The sequence below is a fragment of the Aulostomus chinensis genome, chromosome 16, assembly GCF_037954235.1.
Source record: "Aulostomus chinensis isolate RoL2024-O1b breed Wild chromosome 16, RoL_Achi_v1.0, whole genome shotgun sequence".
In the NCBI taxonomy this organism is placed as follows: domain Eukaryota; kingdom Metazoa; phylum Chordata; class Actinopteri; order Syngnathiformes; family Aulostomidae; genus Aulostomus; species Aulostomus chinensis.
In genome coordinates, this window is record NC_141335.1 from 1,482,941 (window position 1) to 1,493,051 (window position 10,111).

General features: G+C 48.9%; 1 protein-coding gene across 1 annotated transcript; it reads right to left on the reverse strand.

The window, feature by feature from the left end:
• Positions 1 to 543: 543 nt before the first annotated feature.
• zc3h15 (zinc finger CCCH-type containing 15) lies at positions 544 to 5,507 on the reverse strand. The gene is made up of 11 exons (XM_086179838.1): positions 5,301 to 5,507; positions 3,822 to 3,923; positions 3,614 to 3,725; positions 3,127 to 3,279; positions 2,966 to 3,057; positions 2,683 to 2,865; positions 2,299 to 2,379; positions 2,142 to 2,207; positions 1,954 to 2,064; positions 1,585 to 1,720; positions 544 to 1,360 (listed from the first exon to the last, which is right to left on the reverse strand). Exons 1-11 carry the CDS (start codon positions 5,373 to 5,375, stop codon positions 1,173 to 1,175), a joined length of 1,299 nt encoding a protein of 432 aa, XP_086035964.1. The 5' UTR covers positions 5,376 to 5,507; the 3' UTR covers positions 544 to 1,172.
• Between the last annotated feature and the right edge of the window lie 4,604 nt (positions 5,508 to 10,111).

Below are 10,111 nucleotides of genomic sequence, written 5' to 3' on the forward strand. Positions count from 1 at the left end.
TTCTTAACTTATGTTACCTCTGGAGCTTTATCGCAAGTGTAGGTGCGTGCGTGTTTGTAGTTTTTTTGTTTTTCCCTGGCAAAATCAAATGATTTAAAATTGTAGGGAAATCCCATGAATAAATTTTAAAAATTGGCCAAAATTTGCCTCTGAACTGCCTGAAAGGCAAACTGGGGTGAAGCTTCCTCGCCACCCAGGTCGTGGCCGCTTCGTGTTCCAAGCCAAGAACATTCATATGCAAATGTCAAATTTGAATGCGGGATGAGTTGGAGTGGCTTCTTTCCTCCATCTATCCTGAAGCTGCGTTTTCTCCTTCAAAAAGGAGAAAAAAAACCTGATATTGAAGGATCAGCTTCACCCTAACCACCAAAAAGTGGCAAGGCAATGTTACTGTTGGTTTTTAACCCTCAATTTAGTCTCACAGGCAGGAAGCAAAGCCTGACGACTCCTGAACCCATGTGTTCCTTTATGAATCACTACTCCAGTACACCTGTAAAAACTGCCCCCCCCCCATCATTCAAGAAGAGACTCGCAGTGGATGCATGGCAATATTTTATTTGTTCTGGAGGTCATTCATGAGATTATTTACAGTGGGCTGGCGTTCCTATCGTGGCTCTGGTCTGGTCTCAGGAACGACGCCAACGTTTTAGAGTCATTAAATACCAACATTCAACGGGCTTTAACCTCACACTTCCACCACAACTTCACCAAAGTGCTCAAGACTTTTGTTTTGGTTGAACATTCAAGTCACTTCCCGTCTGTGTCTCGCTCCCTCATTCAGTCTTCACTTTATTGAAGTACACAATAAAACTGCATTTTTTAGTCTCGCTGATAATCACTAGAATCAATGTTTAGATGTGGAACCTTGAACCCAATTTATCACACTTTTTTATTCTTGGTTGCCAAGCAACAGTGCGCCCAACAGCAGCAGGAGATTCTGACGAGCATGGCTCGTGGATTTGGCCCGTGACCTCTACCTGGACCTGCCACGGTCAGAACCCGAAGGTTGGGGGTGGTGGAGAGGACAGAGGGGGCAGAGACGGCCAGAGATGATGTGATACAATCAGGCTTTATTACCGGAGTCTCTGAGATTTAAAAGCGTTCAAACGTCGGGTCTCCATGCACCTTCAGCCTGTCCTTAAGTCCAAGTCCTTCTAAAGTCCAGCTGGCTCTCAGTCCTCCAGTGTCAGTGTGTTGAGTTCCTCGTCCAGTTCCTCCAGATCTTCTCCTGTGAACAAGTTCTCATCCACTGGCACCTCCTCGTCCTCCTCCTCTTCCCCTCCTTCGTCCTCCCCGCCCCCTTCGGCCCCCGAGAGCCCGTTAGCCTCTGCGCCGCCACAAGCTCCGTTCAGCTGTTCCACTGCAGGCAGGATGAGAAGAAAGAAGAAGATTCATTGGATCTTTTTTGCCTTCATAACCCCACAGACCCGTTTAAGTTTAGGATCCCGCCTGAGCGTGGAGGTGTTGCTCGTTCAGCGGTTGTTGTTTCACATGGTGTCAGGACTGTGCAAATTCAGACTGATGCAGTTGACCAGTGGTGAGCCGAAAACAAATCACATGGTCAAATCAGGGAGGTTTTCCTACCGTTGTCCCCTTCTGTCAGCTGAGTCTTAGTCCTGGAGGTGAAGCGGTCCATGGACGCCACGGTGATGCCCGTGTCATCCACCTCTTGCGGAACAAAGCGGGACAAGTCTATATCCTGGACCTCCGTGGTATCGATCTGGAGCAGAGCGGGACACATCAGGGTGAGTCAAAGCAGGGACATAACTGGAGCAACATGGGGGGGGGGGGGGGTGTCAAAGCTACAAAGGTGAGGCTCAACCAACACTGGCTATGTCTGAAATTTGTGTTAGCAATGATTTTGCTTCAGATGTATTGAACCTGTGATGCCGGTGGCTGAAGTGGAAGTTGTTAAAGGTTTGAAAACCTCCAACTGCTTGAGTTGCCAATTACCGCTTCCTCGTAGTCTTCATCCTCCTGGTTATCATACTGCGTATCATCAGCTTCGTCGTCGTCGTCATCGACCAGCTCCGGGCGGAACTCAAACACCTCACGCCCGCTGACCTGAAGGTAAACCAGTGTCATTATGTTCCGGAGTCAAGCAGCCAAAGCGTCAGAAAAATGTCACACACGCGACTTACTACTAGTGATTTTCCAGCCTTGAAGTCGGCCTTCTTTTTCTCCAGCTCCTCCCTCGCTTTGTCCACCTGATGACATCAGACAATTACGCGTAAGTCACATGATTTAGTGGCAACTCCTGAAGTGGTGTCATTAACCACATTTTTAACCAGTTCTGACCTTTTCCTGCCGTTTCCGCTTCTTCCAAGCGAGGAAGGTCTCCAGGGTGATCCTGGTCACGTTGACCCCCAGAGCTGCTCGCTGGGGAAGAGACGGCGAGATGTCAGAGCCCCATGACATCAGAGTCACACGCACTCACTCAGATGGTATTTACTGAGCGAGTCCACCTGAATCTGAATTTATCTTGATGTTTCTGGTCTGAGAAAGTGTGCTGGATCTACAGGGGTCTCCTGGGGTCACGGTTCTGAAAGCTCCCATCAGCTCAACACTTCAGCCTTCGTGAGGTGCAACGCCAGACGTGAAAGGGGTGTGGTCTAAATACCAAGGGATGTGACTGAGGGAAGCCATCGACTGCTACCTTTTTAAAACGACGTTCATCCTCACCTCGTTCTCTATCAACTCCTCCAACGAGATCTCCTCCTCTTTCTCCTCCTTCTTCTTATCTTTTTTTAATACAAATCCAGGCGGCAGGGCGTGGCGGTACATGCAACTATCGCCCCCGCCTGGACACACCCAGAACCAGCCATATTTGTTGTTTTCTATGGCCTCCAGGAAGTACTTGCACACCTGCGCACAACAAAACCCAATGGTTACCCTGGTAGGAGGCACACGTGGAGCCCTGACACGAGACTCTGGGTGATGTTGCCCTCAATCAAGTTCAACTCACGATTTGTGTTTTGGCTTTCTTCTTCTCAGCTTCGCCGTGTTTTTTATTGACCACTTCCTCCAGCTTCTTCTCGTCCCAATTCTCCATGGTGTCTAAAACCAACAGCCTCCTGTTAATCACCCGGCACTTGTCACTGCTGCACACGCTGGGAGATCACGCACCTTTCTCAAGGTCTTCATCTCTTTCATCCACGTAGACGCTCCTCTTCTCACACTTCCTCTCCACCGATAAATCGTGGCTGAACTTGCACTTGTCTCCTTTTGTACACTGACCCTGCTTGTAGAACGCACACAGCACCGACTTTGGGTCCACGCCTGCAGAACGGGAGAAGAGTCGCTGAGCATCGGACGACAAATCTGCTGAACGACTTCAGTCAGATGCAAATTTATTATAATTTGAGCTGATTTAAAAAAAATCGGTGTCACTGACACCGGTGCTGGATCCAGTTGGATCAGCGCGCCGCCGATCCCAACACCAACTGAACCATTCGTGAGCAACATCAGCAGCAGGCTGCCGTTTATCTTCAGTGTTAGTTGAGCAGAAACGAACAGAAGCAGCAACCAACAGTACATTGAGATTCAATTGTCTCCCCGAGTGGACGCCTCACGTCTTCATCGGAGTCAAAACCCTGCAGACTTCTTCAGTTACCTTTGCTGACTTTCTGGGCGGTGACTACAGGCTTGAACAGCTCGTTGAGTTCATCCAGCTCTTTCTTCTTATCGGTCTTCTTGCTGGTCTTTTCAGCCTCGGCCTGGGCGACCTGCCAACACCACCGCACACGTTACAAGACGATCCCGCCTCATCAGCTGGAGCACATCTACCGAACCAGTACTGAAGGAACAAACGTGCTCCTGACCTGCCGGGCACTTTGTTGTCCATACTTGACTTGCTGAGTAACGTTTTTGATGAACTTCTGTTGTTTGGCACCTTTCTTATTCTTCAGGCCGAAGGTCTTATCCTAGAGGGGACGACAGCACAGAGGTCAACCCTTCACGCCGCAGGGCTTCCACGGATCACCACAGACTGACAGGTGGGTGTCCGTCAGACGTTATGCGCTGCAACAACACTTGTCCATCAAGCCAGTTAATGACATCATGAATAATAAACAAACATTGTCCCAAGGACTTCCCACACATCTACTGCACAAACACAGTTCAATTATTTCACTATCAAAGTTTTCTCGGTCATTTGGTCGCTCAAATAACAGGAAAATGTGCAAATGGAGGATGCTGGTTTCCCCACACCCAAGATGTCTCCCTCAGACGTCTCACGAAGTACAGGTGTTTAAAGGTCTTAGGCAGGTAACGCGTGAAACAGATTGTCATGATTAAAGCATACTGCAAGTGTGTAAATGACCCGATTCACCTGTTCAACACTCAACAGATGTACCTGCAGCTCCCCTGTCAGCACCAACCACTTATTCACCAGTTCCACTGGGAAGAATCCCTCTCTCTACCACTTGGACTGATTTCAGGAGTTTCTACTGTGGTCGGCATGTTTCACCCGAGTGCTTGGACCGATCTTTCTACTTCATGTTTCAGAAGAATGTCTACTTCTGCAGCTCATTTGAACAGACATGTAGATGTCAACCCTCCTACCTGTGATGTCACGTGATTAGTACTAGCCGCTATTGGTCATGTTAGTGTGTGTGTGTGTGTGTGTACACACACATTCCTAAATGAGCAAATCAGAGTCCTCTCCATACTTTGAGAGCAAAGGACGTCGTTACGTCCTCCCGTGTGTATGTTGATCGGTGGGTGCCACATCTGAACGTTACATGAATGTATCTAAGCACGGGCAAGGATGCTAACGACATCCTTCAGAGGGGACGATCATAATTAGCCTACACGCCCGTGTGGAGCTACGAGCCTGTGCACCGTCCGGTCTGTCCCGAGGGCCCTGCAGCTAACAGGCCCTTCATTCTGTCTCTCTTGTCCCAAAAATATCGAGCTGCTAATGTCAAACACTACAAATAAATTATTTTAAGCCTCCTGGTTTCATCTTCGGACTCTTCGGACCAATATAACCGGCACCATGGACATGTTCGGACTCCGGAGGCGAAGCGGCCTTGCTAGCAGCGTGGCTTACCAGGTAAGCTAACCTGTCAGAGATGAACTCAGCGGGCCTCCGGACCGCTAGCTACCCGGCTACTGACTGAATCAGGGTCTCCAGATGGCCGCGTTTGTTTGAGTCGTCACTGAGCGGTTGGAGGATCTCGAGCCCGGATGTCAGGGAAGCTTCGGTGGACGTTAACGTGTCAGCTCGTGCGCCGGCTAACCCTGCCGCGCGTGAGAAGTTCAGCACCGACATGCTAACTCGTGTAATTCTACTTTACCTCAATTATCTTTTCCTTTTTCTTCTCTTGAGTTTTTTTATTTCCCGCGGCCGGGGCGGGTTTCTTCGGAGGCATGCTGGCTCAGGTTCAGCCGTGTAAAAAAACCCGAACAAACGCGTACGTGGGTCTGTACTTGTTTGGATGTGGGGTTCCGGCTGCGAGGTCAGCTCCACAACCCAGTTGATGCTAACAGCGCACGGCTCCGGACGGCCACATGTGATTTGTTGATGTTCTGTGTCGTCATCGGTCGGTGCATGATGGGTATTGTAGTCTACAATAACAAGTTGTAGTCCAGAGGACTGAATAAGATAACATGAAAACGTAAAAAAACAAACAAGGATGAAGTGAACCTGCTTGATTAAAACCTTGAACATCCCGACCGCAACGTTCAAAGTCTGAATCCAAACTTTATTTTCAGCTGTGGTTTCAAAAGTTTCAAAGTCTGCTTCCGGTCAGTTTCAGCTCAGTCCGGCCAGCAGATGATCGGCAACGTGACGTGGAACAGCAGTACTAACAGTTTTAGTGGCCTCGAGGTCATGTGGCATCTGGAGTTCAATGCACCTCTGTAGGGGAGAGCAGGGAGTCTGGTGACACTGGTCGTATCTGATCACCAGGGGGCGCTGTCTACATTGTCCCTCCATGATAATACACCAAGAAGTTGAAATGTGTGTTGATGCTGGGGCCCAGTGTGGCCCTCCACTTGACATGTCATAACCAAGTGTAGCAGGATGACTCTGCTGGTCACCTGAGGCTTCATGGCTGGATCGTGTGCATTTTGTGATAAAGAAGAGAAGCAGAGATGCTGAGGGTGGAAAGTCAGAGAGCGGCTCAGCCAACACGGTGAACTTTGTGCCGTACTTTTCCTCCGCTGCTCAGCAACTGCCACCCAACTGTGCTTGGTTGTAGTTTGAGACTGGAGCCACCAGGTGTCAGTGTTGTAACACAGGCCGGACGATGGCGCTGACCAGCTCAGTGGTCATGACCGACATGAACTATCACTGGTGGTGAATTCCTCATCAGAGCAGGAGTAGAAGCGTGTCAAGCACCTGAATGCGATGATGAATGGATTCTGACGCATCAAGAGATGATCGGTTCTAAACTGTGGTGCCGCGTCGCAGCTGAAGATACAGCACGCCAGAATGCTGCTTATTCAGCACATGAAAGAAAACCATCAAAAGAATATTCTCCTTTTAAAGAAAAGACTGTAAGAATAAATCAAAAGGAGCCACTAACTGGCATGATGGACACGTGATCATGGAAGTAGTAGCCTTTTGCCTCGGTTTAATAGTTTGGTAAACTGGACCCGAGGTCTCCGTTCTTGATCCCCAGAGGAACCGTGGTATCAAGACTTATTGGTTGGGTTGTGTTTCCCATCCTTGTGAGGTCACCGACCGCCAAACCAGCAGGAACGAAGCTTTCACATTTTATGTTTCCTTCTAGTTTAGCTCCTAGTTGGTTTTTTGGCTCCCATTTGAGCTGACAGTTGTTTATTTTAGCTTTAGCTGTGTTGGCCTCCAGTTGCTGTTGTTTTGGGTTGTTTTTTGTTGTAGAAATCTTTTGGTACTTTCATTAAACATATTTAGATCCTTTAAGCTGCTATTGCAGCTTGTAGTTCTTTATTTTAGCTTTGGTTTTAGCATCATTAGCACTTGATTCCTGGGCATTTAAGTTTTGTGTCCACTTTCATCTCTCGTGTTTCTAAGCTTATAGGGTGCCTAACCCGTTATGGGTGGATGGATAGATGGTGGGTGGGTGGGTGGGTGGATGGATGATAGATGGATGGATGGATGATGGATGGATGGATGGATGGGTTTTCATTTTACTTGAAAATTGTCACTTGCTTTGTTCCAGCCAAGTCCTCGTGAACATAAATGTATACTTTTATTCATGCTAACCACCACTGCGACGTTCTCTCTCAAGTCCTTGCAGCTGAGTGACCTGACAATGAGCAAGAAACGAGCAAAAAGTACAGGAAACCTACCAGGAAATTAGCAAAAACCTACAGCTCGTTCTGCTAAACGAGTGTACTGTATAAAGGAAGTGCATTTGTCGTGATTAGAGTGACCTGATTAAACGGCCGACCAGTGAGTCGGTGTCAGAGTTGCGTCTGCCGCGTCCTCGGTGAGGGACGAGGAGCTGCTATAGCTGGTGGCCTCCCTGAGAGTCAAGAACTTTGATGGGAAATGGACAAAAACAACCGCCACCGTCTTCAGTGTGTGAACTTCCACCTCTGTCGCGACCGGAAGCGAGACTTCGTGCTCCGGTTGCCAGGCGAGGAGCCAACCAGCAGGGGTTTAACCGCTTCAGCTGCTGATTCAACTTGATTTAATTAGATTTCACTTAAGTTACTAATGTGATTTCATCTGGCGCATTTGACATGCGTGGCCTTCATCCACATCCTGCCTCCGTGAGCCGGCCAGTGCGGCGGCGGTGGCGGCGATGTGCATGCTGCTCAGCGAACTACAAATAGGTCACACATGCCTGCTCCTTTAGGGCTCGCATTCGCTCTCATGTGTTTTAATGAGGCCTGGTTTTCAAAGTTAAGGGACAACATTTGCTCAGTTTGGGCTCCCTCATAATGACGAGTGCTGCTTTAATGAGTCCCACAGTGAGACAATGAGTTTACGCTCCCAACAGCGTCCTCGGCCTCGCGACGGCGTCCTCGCTCACGTGTCACGACTTCATGTTGCTCTGTCTGATGTGGATGTTTATTCATAACATGTTTGTCTAACGTGCAGCTGGAGAGTGCGTGGCGTATTTATATTCGTGCTCGTCTGCAGCCTGAGAAGATTTTCATTAAATGAAAAATCAGAGAGCAGGTTTTGACCTGCTTACCCGAGACACACAGAACTGAACTGGACTGGTTCTGGTGCCACAGGGCTCCAACCCAAGGGTCCGATTCAGACACACAGGCTGATTTTTCTGCAGTTCTTCGCCGGTTGATGGCCGTGAATGTAGAACATGTAGATTAAGGAAGCGCAATCAAAGAAATCCACTAATGAACTTGGTTTCATGAAACTCCATCAGTATTCCAGCCCCCAGTATTTAGCATCAAGGAGCGATGGATCCCAGTGTGACCGCGTGTGTCACAGCAGCTACGTTTCATCGAGTATCCATTCAGTCATTCTCTTTTTCGAACTGTGGTATCAAAATCATATATGTACATATGTGTACCGTCACACGTTCAAGCTGGGGTCTCGTTCTCAACGTGCAGACGCCGTATTCGTTCGTATTTGCTGTGGATCAGAACACACGTGACGCTTCTCTCCGGAAGGTGACGGGCCAGCCTGACGGAACCAGTGAGCTCACAGCTGCTCTGCACCCTCGGGCCAGTTCAGCCCCGATAAATATTGTAGTTGCACACTTACAAACACACTTCTGTTATTACTTGTGTGTTACAAGAATTAAACTCAGAAAAATTCCGTGAGTAAAATGAACTGAGTGGGCTGCTTTTTGTAAGGTAATAACCTTTATTGACACAACTCCTCACTTCATAGCTGAAGGCGAGATTTTAAGACAACAGTGGTGGACAATATTGCCTCCAGCAAACTTCCTCTCTCTCCCCCCCCGTGAGGATCTATGAGCAGTCTAATAAATCACTATATCTGCTGCCAGACCGTTTTGCCTGTAACACCTTTTTCATATTCATACAAACATCGATCTCTTCTGCAGAGGGCAGCGTGTCAAACACACACTTGAAGCCGCCTGCAGATGGAGGGAACGTATAGCTGCCTAATTAGCAACTGAGTCTCTCGGCGTTTGAGGACACTCAACTATCTCAGTCCAACTTTACGGCGGTAACGATCAGCAGCAGTCTGACTCGGCCTCCTCCTGCTTCCAAGGACAAACTGCAGCACCTTGACTGCAGGTCATCGGCTGTCAGCTGCTGCCCGTCTGGAAGCTGCACGGCGGTGGGGGTGTGGAAAAAGGGCAGAGTAGATTGCGTCCAGCCAGGCCCACCCAGGCAACCATCTGAAAAAAACACCAAGATAAAGTGCTGTGCTGCAGAGCCCCAGACCTCCCGACACCTCGCCGGCTTCTTCCTGCTGCGACCTCATCAGTCTGTGAGGCTTCGTGCAAGTTTCCCTGCTAGTCCCACTTCCCCTCAGCCTCCGCTCAGACTCTCCCACTACTGCTTAACATCAGAAAAGGCGTGAACTTGTTGTAATTATCCGTTTCATGTTCAGGTAATAAGCAGGAATGAAGCTGACAGCAAGCAAACTGTTCTCATCTGTGCGAAGGGAGAACCGCAGCCTCTCACTTGAAACAAGAACAATGCCAGCTGCATTGTTCTCTGGTCCCTGGAGGGTCCTGCCGGCGGAGACGCTGTGTGTTCTGCGCTTACTGGGTTTCCTCAGGTTCAAAGTCGGTGCAGAATGAGGGTGTAGAGAAGGTCTGGAATCCTGAGACACCCAGGAGACCCCAGACAGGATGTTCAGCCTGCTGGGGATTAATGATGCTGCTGCATTTGGCAACATTTTTGAAGTGAACGTTGAGACATCTTCAGTCCGGCAGACACGGGAAGCTCTTCTGGAATTCGCTGCATCTCCCTCAGCACAGCACCGATACACACTCACAACACTGCAGTCGCAGCGTCTGGGCGGTCTGGGCCACCGTAGATCCTGCTGTGGTGGAAATATCTCTTAACGTCTCAGTTACTTGAAGAAACAGGACAAACAGATCTTTTCCAGAAGCAATTTTTCAAATGAGGAAGTGTGGAGGGTTTTTCATCCGTCCCTCCTGCTCGTTTGTCTTCCCTTCCTCCTCTCGCCGTTTGTAAACCCGATTCCTGTCAGTCACAAGTGCTTGAG